Below are 17983 nucleotides of genomic sequence, written 5' to 3'. Positions count from 1 at the left end.
GTCGTCGATATCTCTTCTGATTCTTCAACTATGGACGACGAACAAAACGTTCGCGAACGTACGGACGTACACACGCACACACATACATCTTTTATTTCGGCTCTTGGGGCCTTGAAACGTCGAGAAGTATCAACATTTTCAATTCGACAAATCGGACCCATGACAATTACTTCCATAATGGGAAGTTTATAAATAACTTTATTTGCATTTCCGATCAAAAAGAAACGGTCAAATATCGATTTAAAAAAATTTCCGAATTAATTTCAAAGATAGCTAGGACAGTTAGTCCCCTGAATTTTCATTATTGAATCCAATCATTGGATTTTTTTTTGAAAGGTCGCTTACAGAAATCATTGAAAACTTTTGTCATTGAAAATATTTATCTTTTGAATTAAATATTTCGTTTGAATTGCATAAATTTAAAAGTCAAATCTGTGGAAGTACGAAAAAATAAAATAATTTAGGAAAATGTATTTCGGAACAAAATCTCTGAATTGAAAGCGTTCCATTTGCTTTATGATTGCATTTTTTAGTGTTAGATATTTTTAACGATCAAACAAAATCCAATGATTGGTTTCGATGATAGTTATAAATGGCCGCTTAGTTAGATAAATGTGTCCAAAAATTAATTAGGAAGGGATTTTGGGCAATAGCAATAGTAGGTACTAAAAATAAATAAATAGTCCTAGATAACCAGGGAATAATGGCTTACAACTCTCAACCATTTCTGTATGCGAGTCATTTCGGGAATGGGGGTGACCTACCGTTTATATGCTTAATCCAAACAGCTTTTTTGAGAAAGCACTTCTCATAACAAGAATTGATCTTGGAGGATTTGTCAATTCTTCGCAAGGTGACACAGGCAGGGATTGACCCCAAGAATCCTGGCTTGCGACAGTTGCACTAACTTTCACGCCATGGGTACTACAATATTATTATCTTATTTTATTTAAAGATGTAAATAGTGAGGATGAAAGACACCTTTTTTTTGGAACTTAAATCAAACAAAATAAGGAAAGAAAACTATTTAATAGTAGAAAATGGTACTTTTCTATCTCAAATGTTGGTTATCTGATAAATCTACATTTTGGGGATCCCTCTAAAAGCGATTTCTTGTGGTCATTCAAATGTTTTAAATGGTCCTTAAAAATAAATAAAAGTTCTTACGCATATATGCTTAGTCCGTAATCCCAGAAAACGTAATATAAGAAATTCATTTCGTTCTAATCTTTAACATAAGCTTCAGACTCATGTATCTAAGTAAAATCACAATAGAACAGTGTTTATGTCACGGGTTCATGGACAACAAGGAAACTCGCTGATTAAACAAATGCATTTTTAAATGCATAACATTGCGTCTAATTTTGCGATACACTTATCCAACTCTCCAACAAATTACCTTCGTTTTCTCAATGTAAACACACTGTTTGAATACAAACTATATTAACATAATCTAAATAAATAGCTATACAATTAAATTAAGGTCCCGTTGTTGGTTAGTAAAAAATTATCAAAGTAAATTACAAGTTTGTTCTTAAAAGTAATGTGAGAAGTTACGGGTATAGGGCTAGTTAAAGCTATTATTGATGTTCATCATTGAAACCAATTATTGGAACTTTTTTGACAGGTTGGTTATAGCTTTTATTGAACATTTCTTTTATTGAATAAATATTTCCTAATAACAATCAAGCACTACCTGATTAGAATGTAGCAGTAGCATTTGAGGTTAGAGTTACTCATTTAAAGTGAAACTGTTAGGTGAGAATACAAAGAAAATTGAATGCTTTCAGTGGAACGATTATTTTCCAAAATAAGAAATCAACAATCAGCTGAAAAGGAGACATTGAGAAATTAAAAATGAACTTAAAGCAACGTTCTTTTAAATATTATATTTTTTTAATATTAAAAATCTTCAACTCATTAACTTCATATATATTTCAAATATGATAAACTTGACTTTCTCAACAACTTTTAAAACTAAAATTGGGGCCTTAAAAGTAACCGAAATGCACCATAGTGCTAACTAACCCCTCTTAAAGTGACACTTGCACACTTTATGTTTGTTCGACTCGTTTTATAATAATAATAAAGATATGTAAAAAAACAGATTAAACATTTTTTTTTGTTGTTAATCGATGGGTTCCTATTCGTAATGTATTTCGAAAGCTTAAGAAACTACTTTATTTTGTGTTTTCCTCAATATAATTCTAAAATAATTGAAGTTATTCAAATGTTCAAGTTTGACAACCATGTGCCAGAAAAAAGTCTGAGTGTTTTGACAATTCGCATATAGCGTTTACATTGTCCAATCAAACCGCGTTTGTCAAACCTCAAACATATTTGATAATTAAAGGGTACACATTCTGAATGTAAGGCCCCCAAAGCACTATGAGACAAACAATATTAAAATGTCATGATACAATAAGCTAAAAATTGTGTAACATCTCCACATTTACACAATTAACTGAAAGCCTAGGCTTAGACTAAATTGATATGAAATCAACTGCATTCCTTGAATGCAAACCAAGACAGCTAGTTAGTTTTTTAGATTTCAAAAATTTCAAAATTGCATTTTTACTTCACTGTAGCCTTTTTCTTTAGTTTTTTGAACAGTAATTATACTAAAAACTTTATTATCAACGAAAAAATCCTCACTCAAGGTATAAATTCAAATAAATTAAGAAAATACATTTTTTACACAAAAGTTTTAGTAAAATTATGCAAACAAATATTAAATCAAGTAACTAAGAATAAGTTCCGATTTAAGTTAAATACAAAAAAAGAGATTGAGCTTTTGTAACAATTAGGCTTGATATTATACCAAAGCAGAATTTTTGATTAATTTTTCAGTCAACTTCCTTAAGGGCGGTTATAGTTATTATTGGTTTTCGTCATTGAAATTAATCATTTGAATATTTTTGACAATTAGGTTAAAGCGATCACTGAAAAATTCTACATCATAGAACAAAGTTGTTTAGATTGAAATTCAGTATTTTGACAGCTCGCTAATGAATCAAATACTAGAATCTTACCTTGCTTTTAAATTTATTGTATTATCTGAACTAGCCTTATTTATAAACAAACTATCAACTGTCAGTTTTCTTACTATTAAGGCTGTGTTCACCGATGATAATGTTATCTTTCCATTGTTTTTTTTTTCTGTTATAGAAATTAATACATTTTTCATTGGTTCTACTGCTTCTTCCAAGCTTAAACAAAAATTTGATAAAGCAAGTTGATAAAACCTACATGTGAAATGCAACATTATTGCAAGTACATAGCTGTCTTGCAGTTCATTTCATATCACCTCGGGTTTTATTTTTGTTCGTTCTTTTTTGTTCATTCTATTTCTGACAATCAGAGGTCAGCAGCGACAAACTATTATAATAGCTGTCATGTAAATATTGGCACGAATATAATGAACTAATTACGCCAATAATGTGTTTGAGTTGAATCACACCACCACCCGCCAGGCCGCCGCTCCATCATAGCCGACGAAGCAATAAAGCGGGTGGCTTTTGATTTGATTTGGGTAGTTAAAGAGCGAGGCGTGCACAAAAAAAAAAAACGGACTGACACAGATAAAACTCCTTATTAAGGAATTTAAACCAAAGGTAAAAGAAAATGGTAGAAAAACGAATGTAGGTATAGACAACTGGAACTGAAACCGACCTAGTTCTCATCTAGACAGACATCATATTTTGTTCCTTGTTGGAGGAGGACTCAAGTCCCTTGGATATACCTTCAGAGTTTTTCTATGGGAAGTCATTTTTGATGAATAGTGTACTCGTATCTGTATACCGAAAGGATAATCACGTTGGACTCGTTATCAAAAACCAAATGAAAACAAACAACAACAACAGCAAAAAAGTTTGCAATTTTTAACGAGATGCGATGTTCATATTGTACCGCCTGAGTGCGCCCGCCACCGTCACCGCCGAGTCTTAGCGTAGATAGTTCATCTTCCTTTGTGCTATCTACGAAGTACGAAAGAGTGATTCCATTTTGAAGAATAATAATTAAGATAAGTGGAAGCTGAAAAGGTTTGTTTGCAACTTTGTTTTCTGGAAGTTATAAGAACTACGAAATCTGTTGGGCTGTGATTTTTCAAGATGAAATGTCTGCGGTAAACAAGGTTAAGAGATGAATTTTTTGAGGGAATTTTCGAGTTGCCAGGTACTTGTGCAGTTTTGGTGAGACTTAGAGCATAGCCTAAGTTAGGATGTGCACATAAAGGGTATGCCATATTGTATGCAAATTGTAACGTTGACAGAAAAAAAGGTGATAAGTGACTGTCAAATTTGTCATTTTCACTTAGTCAAGCGGCGTCAAATCGCAAGGTCTTGAAGGACAATTCAAGTGTCCGTAACATGAAACTATGCGGTTTCCAACGCTTCCTTCAGTAAATCAATTGTGCCACAAGCTGTGTGACATGTTAAACCATCTGAATGTTGTCTTTGCCAACATCATTTTTTAAGAAGCACAGGTCAATTATACAACCAACCTATAAAGAAACTAAACATTTAGTTTTTGTGGAGATTGCGGTGATGTCTCAAGTAACGTTTGAGGATTGCCTTTACACTAGAGACGGTGTTTTCTTATACTGTCTAATCCGCTCAACAAAGAGTGAGCTTCATCGATAAACATCGTTACGTTTTTCAAACCGAACCATGCTTTTCAAAATAAATTTGCGGAATTCGAAAGTGTTGTTCATGCTGAAACGTCAAACAAACCTAAATATAAATGTCTTGACAGCTGGCAATCAGTAAAATATTGTTAAAAGCTTAAAGTCCTATAACTCTAAAAAACACCAATTATTTATCAATTTTAAAAATAACAAAAATCCCAAAACTTTAAATGAGAGTTTTAAAGCCAAAATAAAGCTGAAGTGAATTTAGATCCTAATTGAAAATGGAACTGGTCATGAAAGTTACATTTTCGAAAAAGAATGGTCCAATAATGTGTCCAGCCCCAAAAAACTTCGCATTGGGGTTGAATTTGCTTTCAGAAAAATGTTAATCATGAGTTTTCTTAAATTCAAAAACGGCAAGTCATGAAATCATAACAAAAAATTGAATAAATTAGAAGGCGCAACAGTCCATGACGAACCAAGCACTTTTTCATGACAAGATTTACTCTTGGAGGATTTGTCAATTCCTCGCAAGAGGCAGTACCCGTGAATAAAGTTAAAGCTTTTTTCGACGAAAAATCGTTGATGATTTTGTTAAAATCCAGTTCTCAGAGTAAATAGCTTTCAATGCTCAGCTTTAATAGACGGTTTTGTTCCATCGTGGTTCGAAGCCTCATTCATACATTCTCAATGCAATTTCAAGGTTTGGGAATCTAGCTCTGAAATTTTTATTTTAGAGAAAAAAATAATTCCGGCGATTGATCTATTCCATAGTCCTTTCCTTTTCCTTTTTGTATGAGTCAATCAAAGACACAAATTGAACCAACTCATTACCAAGACTAGACCCTTAATCATTCGGATACACTTTACCAATCCGAATGCACTTTCACCAATGCCTCTGCTACAGCGTGCAAATTTTCAGCATCCATCTTCTCGATTTGATTCAGGAATCCAAATCTCGAACGTACAGCCTCGTAGGCATGCAATCTTTCAGTAAGAGAAACGTATAGCTGGTCAGTACTCGTATGAAAGCGGATACTTTTATTTTTCCTTCGATGACAGATTTGCGTCTTTCCCTTAATAGACCGGATTCAACCTCACATTTCTCGTTCTGGTGCGGGTGCGTGATTGTGCAGTATATGGGATATTTTTTTGGTTGCTTCCTCGTATTTATCAAAATCATGTCGTTTGGATTCCACGAATGATTCAAATGATTCTAGTGCACGCATTGCCGATGATTCAAGAATCATTTTCGGGTCTTGCAACATCTTGTTTGTTGCGTTGAATCGTTCCAAGAGATCGTTCCAAAAATGTTGCAAACAAAACGGTTTCGTAACCACTAGAAGTTGCGTTTCTTCATTCCTCACGATGTCTTTTTGCTGATGGTTAGAGCTTCTTTGATATCCGAATAGCGGTTGACTAAGGCTTTCGTAGCTTCAGCTTGACAAGACCAACAAGTGTCGCTGAGCTTTTTCAACCATAAAGCGGTTGGGGTACTCCCTCAAGATGGGTAGTGAGTTGGAAGTGCTTTTTATCAGGGCCATTTGAGAGTTTAATATTTCACTGATTGCCTGATTAAAGTGAAGAAATATATATCAACGATTTCAGTTATTAACTTCCCATAGGAAGTTATTGTAATGGGTCCGATTTGTCAAATTGAAAATTTTGACATTTCTCGACGTGTCAAGGTCCCTAGAGTCGAAATAAAAGATTTTTAGAAAGATGTCTGTGCGTGCGTGTGTACGTACGTTTGTACGTCCGTACGTCCGTACGTTCGCGACGTTTTTTTCGTCTCCCATAGCTAAAGAACCAGAAGAGATATCAACTTCAAATAAATTTTGTTATACAGATAATAAGGCAGAAAGATGCAGAAAGGGCTCTCAAGAAAATTGCGTTTGTGGTTTTTTTACCATAGCAGTTTGAAAAAAAGGTGAACATTTTGGTTAACCCTAAATATCTTAGTATATTTTTTGAAAAAATTATATAACGGTTTTTTTTTAAAATCAATAAAACTGAAAAAAAAATTTGTCACCTCCAAAATTTTACGACTGTAATATGATTTCATCTCTTAAACAATTTTGTGCAACGAAGAATAATGTTTTTGACATCTGATAAAATTTTGAGAAAAATCGAATTGACAGTTTTTTTTTATAAAAAATAAAAATCTAAAAAAAAACTTTACTCAAAGTTCGTAAAAATTGAATATCGATTCAAATATTTTTTCAAAAACTTGAAAGTTAGACTTTAAACTTATTTAATCTTATAAGAAATGTTGTTTTCAACATTTTGAAAAATGTTGAGAAAAATCGAATTGACAGTTTTTTTACAAAAAAAAAAACCTAAAAAAAATTTATAAAAGTTGGTGAAAATTGATTTTCGACTCGAATATCTTTTCAAAACTTTGAGATATTGGCTTTAATTTACTTTTATCTTTCAAAAAATCTTGTTGTCAACATACAATTAAAATATGAAAAAAATCGAATTGACAGTTTTTTTACAAAAAAATAAAAACCTAAAAAAAAATTTATAAAAGTTGGTAAAAATTGATTTTCGACTCAAATATCTTTTCAAAACTTTGAGATATTGGCTTTAATTTACTTTTATCTTTCAAAAAATCTTGTTGTCAACATTCAGTTAAAGTTTGAAAAAAATCGAATTGACAGTTTTTTTTACAAAAAATAAAAACCTAAAAAAAAAATTTATAAAAGTTGGTAAAAATTGATTTTTGACTCAAATATCTTTTCAAAACTTTGAAATATTGGCTTTAATTTACTTTTATCTTTCAAAAAATCTTGTTATCAACATTCAGTTAAAGTTTGAGAAAAATCCAATAGATAGTTTTCTTACAAAAAATGAAAACCTAAAAAAAATGTATAAAAGTTGGTAAAAATTGATTTTCGACTCAAATATCTTTTCAAAAATTTTAAACATTGGCTTCAAAATTATTTTATCTCATAAGAAATATTGTTTTCAACAATTGGTAAAATTTTTCAAAAATCGAATTGACAGTTTTTTTTACAAAAAATAAAACTCAAAAAAAAAAAAACAATACTAAAACTTCGTAAAAATTTACTTTCGACTCAAATAGCTTTTCAAAACTTAAAACTATTGGCTTGAAACTTATTTTAATTCACAGAAAATGTTGTTTTCGATATTCAGTAATTTTTATATAAAAATCCAACAGTCCGTTTTTTCATAAAAAATAAAATCTACAAAAAAATAGTACGCAAATTTGGTAAAAATTGATACGAGTTTATATAGACTAACTTTTAAGCAATACAAATCGACAGACGGGATGGGAAGTTATCAGTGTGGGTCGCATCCCAGCCTCTTTTTTAAGATTAATATAATTAAATAATCATGTATGTAAAAAGCACTATAACCTGTAGTAGGTAAAGGTAAAAGGACAAAAAAGGAAAAGATGTTTACTAGTTAGAATTGGAAACAAACATTTTCCGAAGTCTCTATTGTGGGGGCTCCCCGTTTGTGGAGGCCCCGGGGCTTCCACCCCGGTTGTCCTTGCCTTAATCCGGTCCTAAATGTATCTGATAAAACTTTATTACCTTCAAAATATTGGTCATCATAGAGTAGGTTCAGACCACGTAAGGGACTTGAAAGTAAAGCAAGTCTCTATCTGATTGGCCAGCTGCCAGAAACTTAATTCCAAATAAAGTTGAATAGAAAGTTAGTCAAGAAAAATCTTCCTAACTATCAAGTGAAGTCTACTTCTGTCAAAATGACAGTTGATCGTGTTTTTTCATTCAACTGAAAGCTGAACTTTATTACTCTATGATTTATTTATTTTCTGCCCGACTTCATTTCATTTTTTTCTGTAAATGGTTTTTGTTGTCAATTGGGAACAGAAATACATAAGTATTAGGAAATAAGCACTATGTCTTTACAATACAAAATACAAATCTTTATGGACTTGAAGCATGCCTGAGGAATGTTTTGTAAACAATAATGTTTTTGGTAGTTTTTATTCTATGAACTGAAGGTAGAGGTTTGTGTAAAGTAAAGCTCTGAATTTGAAATTTATGACACTTGAAAAACAAACTAGTTACCTCGGTCAAAATGTACGTTCAAGAAATAAAGTTGACTGCAAATGAAGGCCCTTATGTTGCCCGAACCTTCCTATTGTAAATAAGTTTTTCTTCCATTTTAACAAACTCTGAACTATCGACTGTCAGCTGTCACCTTGTTATCTCTTTCTTACGTTCGAAGCACTGTACTATTAAATTGTACTAATTTCAATGTGTAGTGAATTACTGATAGAAATGTAAACTTATTTGAACCTTATTTTTAATACATAAAGGGTACATTGTTGTACCCTTTATATTTTCATCAACAAAAAGGTTTCAAGAATTAATTCCTAAAACAAAATCTAAGAGATTTTTTTTTCTGTTCCGAAAGTGGATATTTTTCTGAAAACAAGTAAATGAAAAAAGAATATTTAAAGGTGGAATGCATGTACAAGTTTTAAGCGTCTTCAAAATGTATGGAACTTTTAAATTAATCAATAACCTAAATCTAAATCTCAAACATACTCACACAAAATTAAGTACAAAATTCTGAATCTTTTCGGTATCTATTCTACATTGGATTGATTTTGTTTATTGTACACGAGGCAGAGGATATACTGTACATAAATTCTTTTAAATTTTTGGATAGCTTCCCAGTTTAATATTAAAAAAAAAGATCTGAATAAAATATAGCAAAGCCATTCATCTAACCACCAGGGAAAGAAGTACTCAATATATGTACAAGTAGTGTACATGTACAGTACATGTGTAGTGTACACAATAATTGTACATGTCTATCGATTTACTCGCTTTATTGTTTTTATTGTTTTGATGAAAGGAAAATAAAAATCGTACAAAATGAAAGAAAAAAAAATCAGTACACTCTAACGCTAACCCATCTAAATGACACCAACAGAGCAGAGCTCTCTTCGCTATTCCAGTTCCAGGAGGGCTGCTCGGGCGTATTCTATGAAAAGATAGCCGTTTGCCACAAAGTGCTTATGGAGGGAAAAAATATCTATGTTGCTTCATTGCCTGCTAAATACATATGTGGACTTTTTTATTTTAAGGAAGGCGCCATAGAAAGTGTGGCATCACAAAGATATCGGATGAGAGGCAATAGGTATGTGGGTATATAGAGTACTTTGATTAAAGTTCAACCTTTGTTTTCTATTTTTTTTATTTTTATTTTGTTTCAATCTTTTCGTAAGAAAGTTTACTGTGCTGTGCTTACACCCTCATCGCCCATGTATCTTACTTAAGGGTTGATAAAAAGGTGAAAAGCCTTGACTTTGAAAACAACAATTGGAGTAGGAACTCAAGTCTTATTTTTTCTGAAAGCTCTTCAAATATTTCGTTTTTGAAGAATATAATTCAATCATGTGAATAAAACGAATGACATGTTGAAGTGACAATGATTATTTCTTTTCTGGCAGGAGTCCAGAGATTCATGAAGTTTTCGTCTTTAAGTATCAAAAGGATTACATTCTGGGATGGATTGCCTTTGTGAGAGAGTGTGAAATCAGTTTTGGCTTGAACTTTTTGACAGCTGTTAGGTGATTTATTTTTAGTTTGGTTTGGTATTTAAACATGAAAAGACTGAAGGAAAACGATTCCAAACTGTATAAAACAAGATTACCGTTTGTCCAATTTTTATAAGGCAATCTTGGTAAGATATGAAGCTGAAGGTTGGATGGATGCGTCAACTGCCGTATTTAATTTAGAACGTACCATCTGTGCCACAGTAGGCTGTTTCCTGCACTCCCATGAAACCTCGCACCCAGCAAGAATGAACACGAACCCAGTAAAAGCTCTTCTATCATTCGAATCTCCACCCCAGTCAGCATCAGCGTACCCAAACCAGTAGAGGACTTTCTGAAAATAAGTTTCAAATTTATTGTTTTATTTAAATATCTGAGCAAATGCTTTTCAGCTGTAAAATGCTCTTTATGAAGGTTTGTATTGAAATGCGATAATTTAATCACAGAATGCGATATATCGGGTCGTGTTGTAAGACTTATAAAGTTTAACGAGCCTATTAGTGATTGCCAAGTTTTTGTATCAACCTTTGCACAGTTTGGACATTTTGTGCATTTTCCAGTTTCGACCTCGGATCCAACGGTGTACTAACTGGCTTACAATCTTGCAGTCCAAAATTGGCTAAGATCTCTCCAATTAATTTCGTTTGACCCAGTTTAATCGTACCTCTATCACCTTCTCTTTCAAACTCCATTCCCAAAAAATAGTTGATGGGTCCTTTGTCTTCGAGTTTAAACTACTTAGTTTTGACTTGACATTATTAAGCTCTTCTTTGTCCTTAAAAGCGAGAATAATATCATCTACATAAACGTCCAAAATGTTTATAATTAAATTTTGACCAGATGATGTATAAACACAATTGTCGTAGGAAGGTCTCACGAAACCAAATTTCAGCAGGACACTATTTAGTTTTTGATTCCACTGTCTTCCGGACTGCTTAAGTCTGTACAAGGCTTTCACGAGCTTACATACTTTTCTCGGATGTTCTTTGCTCATAAAATGTTTCGGTTGTTCCACATATATGTTTTGATCTAGCTCACTGTTGAGGTACGCATAGGTTATGTCAATTTGGTGTACGAGCAATTTTAACTCTACGGCTTAGGCAATTACCAGACTTATTGTGGAATACCTGGTGACTGGAGAGAAAGTTTCAGTAAAATCCTGGCCATACTTTTGACTGCAGCCCTTAGCTACTAGTCTAGCTTTGAACAGCTCAATTTTGCCAAATTTATCCTTTTTGATATTGAAAACCTATTTGGATTTTATGGCCTTACGAGATGCTGGCAAATCTACTAAAACCCAGGTTTTATAATCTAACAATGAATGATATTCAGCATCCTTAGCATTCTGCCACAATTGTGAGTCTTTACCACGAAGGGCTTCCTGTACGGTTTTTGGTACATTGTCACAATTTTGCCCAACATTCATCATAAAATTCAAAGAATTTGCAATTCGACTTAAATTTGACTTTTTCTTTGTTTTATTTTCAAAGTTTATAACTCTACCACTTCTTAAAATGCTAGGACTAACCTGGTTTACATTTTCAGTAGATGCCTCTTTAGTACCGGCATTCTAACACATTTGTAGTTCATAATCCTCACAGTCCTCGAATTCATCATCACCTCCAATAGGAATGTCATTATCAGAAATTTCATATTCTTGATTAGGCTCACGTTCAAAAACAGCAACAGCTCGACAAACTGACCAGCGACAACATCTTGTGGGACACCAGCAACAACAGCATTTTGTGGAGAATCAACAACAACGGGTTTTTCAATTTCGCACAGGTCTTCATGCTCTTGTCCGAGAGCATCTTCAAATTCGGCATCATCAACTTCTACTTTGAATGAATCGATTTGTGTGAAATTATTTTTACCGAATTCTTCTTCTTTCGGTGACTCGATAAGAACATAATCCGAGTCTGTAAGACATATTTTAGGGTTCTCAATAAATTTAACATCTCGACTTATATGAATATTACCCGTTTTACGTTCATATAATCTATAGGCTTTAGCCTTTTCAGAATAACCAACCATTAAACATTCAAAGCCTCTTGGGCTGAATTTGGAATTACCTGGTTTTTTATTTAACATGAATGCTTGCATCCGAAAATCCTCAAATGAGATACGTTTGGTTTAAAACTAAACCAAGCTTCGAAAGGGGTTTGAAGCTCCAATAACTTTGTTGGTGATCTGTTTCTGAGATAAACAGATGTGTTTAGCGCCTCAGCCCAAAAACTTTCCTTCATACCAGCTGCGATTAGCATACAAATCGTCATTTCTAAAAGTGTTCTGTTTGCTCTCTCAGCACAACCGTTCTGCTGTTGGGTATAACGAGAATTTAATTGATGTTTTATACCATTACCTTTTGAAAAACTGTCAAACTCTTTACTAACGTATTCTCTCCCATTGTCGCTTTTCAAAATTTTGATTTTATTACCAGTCTGTTTCTCTGCCATTACCTTAAACGCCTTAAAAAGTTGAAGCTTCTCACTTTTCTGACGTAAAAAGTAGACAAAAATCATACGGGATGATCATCATGAAAGTCAGATACATTCCTCATCGGCCCATAAATATTGCTGTGGATAATTGAAAGCACAGACTCACTCCTATTTTCTGATAATGCAAACGGTAAAGATGACATTTTCCCCCTCAGACAGACCTCACATTTTATAGCAGCTTTGTTGATTTTTTGAGAAATGACACCTCGAACCAAGTTTTTATTAAACAGGTTATGCAAGCTTTGCCCTTTATATGGCCTTTATGATGCCACAATGCAAAAACTTTATCCCATGTACCAACAGCAACAACAGTTCCAGCATCACAACTCCTCTCAACACCCGCACTAACAACATCTCCAGTATCGCGGCTTCCACCAGCACCTGCAGCATCTCCAATTCTCTTATTCAACATAGTATTCTCAGCCTTTACAGGGCTATCCGAACAAGAAGCAAGTGCGTTGAACTGTTTTTCTTTAAAAACATAAATGTTATTGACCTTGGTTGCGCACAGCAACTCAACGGATGACATATCAATATTTCCTGCACGCTTATCTGAAAAGACGACTTTATTTCCAGCATTAGTAGCTCTACTTACTGAAATAAAATTCATTTGTAAATCTCGTACAAATAAGACGTTCTTAATATGATCTTTTATTTGCGAATAGATAGCCCAGCATCTAGCTCTCTTCTTTCTTTTCTATTTTAAGAAACTCATTTTCGTATCCTTTTTAGTGATGACTATAAACGACCTGAAAAAAAAAATACAAAGGATGTTTTCAAGTAAGGCACCAATTATAACTATCATTGGTTCTCATCATTAAAAACAAACATTGGAATTTTGTTGACAGGTCGTTTATAGCTATCATTAAAAGTTTCTGTCATTGAAAGAAATTTCCTGATTGAAATCCACCGAAAAACTTACTGACAGAAATCTGTCATTGGAATAGTGTGAAATTAGAACACAAACAGTGGAACGATACGTTTCTTTTTTGATCGATCAGTATATAATTTTCATTTCTAATCACAGGGAAACAATGTCAAAATTTGTCCGGATCGATTTCAATGATAGCTACAACTGGCGCCTAAGTGGCCTCATAGCTGGAAACAGGGCCAAAACGAAACTTAAACTAAATAAAGACGGCTGTCATATCTTAAAATACTCCCAGATCTATCTTTGATCTGACCATAATAACCAGTAACCAAATACATACATAATATATAGCTATCAATGAAAAATTGTATGTTCACTTACAATTCCATTTTCAGATTCGATTTTGCGGTTTTCCATGGGTAAATTAAGATTTCTTTCAAAAATTGACTTCTTTTTCGTGGAACACGGAACACAATTATTGTAAATGAAATTGTTTTTGTTTTTGGAATTTATTAGTGTAACCTTGTGTTTGGATTATATTTTTTAAAAATTGGGCTAGTTTTGGTACAAAGACGGTAAATCTGCCGAAAAAATAATATTTGCAGATTTGATCTTAAACGACCGACAAATAAATTTTTTTACAACTTGAAATACAAAAACAGGTAAAATGTTTGGTTTGACAGATCCAGATGAAGAATAAATTTTTTTACCCATGGCAAACATTATTAAACAAGCCCATCTGACACTTTCAAACACCGTTGTGTGACAGTAGATGACAATGACGGCACTGAAAATTTTTTTCTCACAATGTTTAAAGTTCATCCGATCGTTGGACACTTGTAATTTTTGTACTGACAGATATTAGTTTATGATATGTCAAAAGCCTATAATTATCTATTTTTCAAACTTAAGCCTTAAATAAATACGTGAGACACAATTATGAAATTTGTTCTTATTCTTATTATCTTGTTTTCTTTCAGCTTCATTATAGCTGCCGATTATTGGCAAGCCCGCTTTCCAGGACGATCAGTTGCTCTGGACATGTCCATGACTTACATAATCGTAGCCTTCGCCACAGTCCTGCTGAATAATGTTTTCCTATCGCTGGCACCGTTCCGAATACGTGTCCTCTTTGGATATGTCATATCCTTTACCACTTTGATATTTGTGGCAGTTTGTGAAGTAGCATGGCATATGTTTGCTGCTAATACTGCGTATTCTGTGAACTTGGCTGCTGTCTCATTAGTGGCCATCGGTTGTACAGGTATATAAAGCCACCTTAATTTTGTCTTCATTTGAGAACTTCAGTCAATTTATCCGTTCTGGTTTTTATTTGATTTTAGTGCAACAATCGAGCTTTTATGGATTTGCTAGTATGTTGCCAAAGCAATATACCCAAGCTGTTATGGCAGGTGAGAGTTTAGCAGGATTTTTTGTGTCTTCCAATCGCATCGTGACCAAGCTACTCATTCAAAATGATCGCGTATCAACTGTCGTATTCTTTTTGGCATCAACAATGTACATTGCATTTAGCTATGTTATGCACGTGATGACCATTCATTCACCTTTTGTAAGGTACCACATGAAGGCGTGTGCCAAAATTGTCCTCAGGCCAGACGAAGATCGATTGGTAAGCTGGAATCCATGCATGCAGCCCTAACCATTGTTTAAAGTTTTATTCATTTCAGAACGATGCCCTAGATGGGGATACCGCCACGGCTAAGTATGGCGTTTTAACCTTGGAATCGAGTCCGCCATCGATGCAGGCAACTGGCAATGCCCCAACAGCATTGAGTTTTAGGTGAGACCATCTTACATTTTTAGGACATTCCTATTTTACAACCATTTATTTCCAGTAATCCTGTTTACGAACTGTCCAACCCAACAGCCGGTGAGTCTGTCATTGAGGGTTTGAATAACCTCCCCGAAGTTCCAACAACTCCGCAAGAGGCTCCAAATGTTGCGTATAAGGTCGAGCACATTCTCACTCCAGGCCAGTGTAATCCCGGCAAGTTGACGGATCTCCGCAATGGCTTCGATTCAAGGTGGAGAGTAGCCCAAGCCATCTACCCCTATATGGTTTGCATAGCTATGGCATATTGTGTTACTCTCTCACTTTATCCCGGCATCGAGTCGGAGATCGTTTCCTGCAGCTTGGGAACATGGCTGCCAGTTCTGTTGATGTTTACCTTCAACACAGCGGATGTTATAGGAAAAATCTTGGCCGCTGTGCCGTACACCTGGTCTCGCAGACAATTGATCTTGATGTCAGGTTTGAGGATTGTCTTGGTGCCCATGCTATTGCTCTGCTGTGCTCCACGCGCCCATCCAGTTATTACCGGGGAAACTGCTGCTTTTATTTTTACTTTTGGTCTCGGAGTAAGCAACGGTCTTGCTGGAAGTCTTCCAATGATGCTAGCTCCAGCCAAAGTACCCGGAACTCTCAAGGAGGTGACAGGCAATATGATGACGCTGTCATACAATGTCGGACTGACAGCTGGTTCGCTGATTGGCTATGTGTTTGAGTCGATGTTGGGGGCCCAATTGACCAATCCCTGCCCCACATACCCATACATCCCATCGCATATGATAATTGATAACTCTAATCTACACCACATTACCACGCCCAATAGCAGCATTCTTATGACCACTCTAGCTCCGACAACTCCTGCAACCCTGCTGACGTCAACAGCAGCTGCAACCACAGTTGCAACTACCGCAAGAACTCTTCTCACAACAATGTCCTCATCGCTGGCAACTCTCCCCACCACGATGGCAACATTGTTCACAACAATGACATCTGACAGTGCCCAGACAGGGGAGGAAGCTGTCACAAAACTCATCCAGGCAGCTCTGACCACAACGCCAGAGTCAACGACCGATCATTTCTAATTCTACACAAAATAAATAAGGGAAAATATGAAGAAAAAAGTAGTGTCTCTGTACTGAGAGTCTTTTTTGTATTTGTTATGAAGATTTACACTCCAAGTGGAACAAAATTGTTATTTTTTGTATGCAAAAAGGTAGGAAATCGACGGACTGAATAAAAAAAAAAAAAACTTTGAAAATAAGACCCTAACTGACTTAAGTAACTTTTTACAAAAAGCTCGCCTTCAAATGGGAAATTAGACGAGATATTTTTCAAAATGAAAAATTATAATTAAAAAAATAAAAACAAAAACTTAAGCAAATACTGTCTCACAAAATAAATGAAAAAAATATATATTTTTAATATTGCAATAACAACAAAGAACAACAGCAGCAGCAGCAAACACCTAAAGTTATAGATCTTCTACCACAGAATCTTATAAAACAAAAAGCAAACTTATAACTTTCATCTTCTACTGAAATAATTTACTTATCATTAGGTACTTTATATCATTAACAAACGATTTAAAAAATGTTACTTAATTTAAAGTTGGGTTGACAGCACTGGTGATAGTGCAGAATATCACCGTAAACGGATGAGTGGAGCTTGGTAACAATGTTGCAAGAGATTTATCCATCATTTGACAGTTCAACAGAACTCACTTGTCAAAGTCTAAAAAGCTAAGCTTAAAAATAAAAACAAACAAACCTTAAAACATATTGAACGCTTGTGGCATTGTTAAAGAGCTAATTTCGTTGTGAATAATTGTTTTAAATAAATTTCTAGGCACATTATGATAAATAATAAGAAAAAATATTTATTAAAAGTAATTTATTTATACATAAATTAAATTAAATTTTAAAAAGAAAAATACTTTATTTTGCAATGTAAATACATTACTCACAACAACAACAAAACAACTCATAGTGTTTAGAAAAATTTAAATTAAGGGACAAAATGTGTTATTTTTGTTGTTTAGGTTATGGTTTATCTTATTTTAATATTTGTTTAAACAAACATTTTAAATATATTTAGAAAAAGCAACACACTACATTATAAAATATATGGAACATATTTGTATGTGTCAAAGACACTATTTAAATAAAACTTGATAGACAAAAGTATAAAATAAAAATGGAAACAGAATAAGAAGTAAATTATATACATAGTACATAAAAGGGTACGCCGGATACATCGATGTAAGGATGTCAGCGTAAAATCAATGCAGTTATTGTAAAATATTGATACGTTTATGATAAATAAAAAAAGATAATACAAAAAGACAGATGTTATAAGTGTGGAAGTTCTTTCTTTTCGAATTCAGATTATTACAGGTAAGTACTTCATAAATCATCAATTTAAAGTAAAGAGATAACTGTAATAGAGGTTAAAAGGGCACATAGAAATGAAGCACAAATGCTCTTGAAGGGTTTGAAACAGAGAACGCACTTTGACACCCAACTCACCGTGGCGAACTGTTCAGAAAACTTGAAAGGCATTTTCGGAAACAAAGTCTTTTTTTTTTTATTTTATCAAAATCTTAAAACTATCT

The 17983-nt window shown here is 33.8% G+C and overlaps 1 protein-coding gene across 4 annotated transcripts in view; it reads left to right on the top strand.

Moving 5' to 3' along the window:
• LOC129942502 (equilibrative nucleoside transporter 4) overlaps positions 1-17716 on the top strand; it is a 32741-nt gene extending 15025 nt beyond the window's left edge. For 3 of the 4 annotated variants that reach the window (XM_056051477.1, XM_056051476.1, XM_056051475.1), the window contains 4 exons: positions 14543-14826; positions 14906-15192; positions 15236-15363; positions 15419-17716. In XM_056051477.1, coding sequence (XP_055907452.1) covers positions 14543-14826; positions 14906-15192; positions 15236-15363; positions 15419-16454 — 1735 coding nt within the window. In that variant the 3' untranslated portion in view covers positions 16455-17716. The remainder of the gene's footprint in view (positions 1-14542; positions 14827-14905; positions 15193-15235; positions 15364-15418) is intronic. The other variant, XM_056051478.1, reaches the window with a different exon arrangement.
• The last annotated feature ends 267 nt before the right edge of the window (positions 17717-17983 follow it).

This window comes from Eupeodes corollae, chromosome 1, assembly GCF_945859685.1.
Source record: "Eupeodes corollae chromosome 1, idEupCoro1.1, whole genome shotgun sequence".
NCBI classification, from domain to species: Eukaryota; Metazoa; Arthropoda; class Insecta; order Diptera; family Syrphidae; genus Eupeodes; species Eupeodes corollae.
This window is presented reverse-complemented; position numbering and strand designations above follow the sequence as displayed.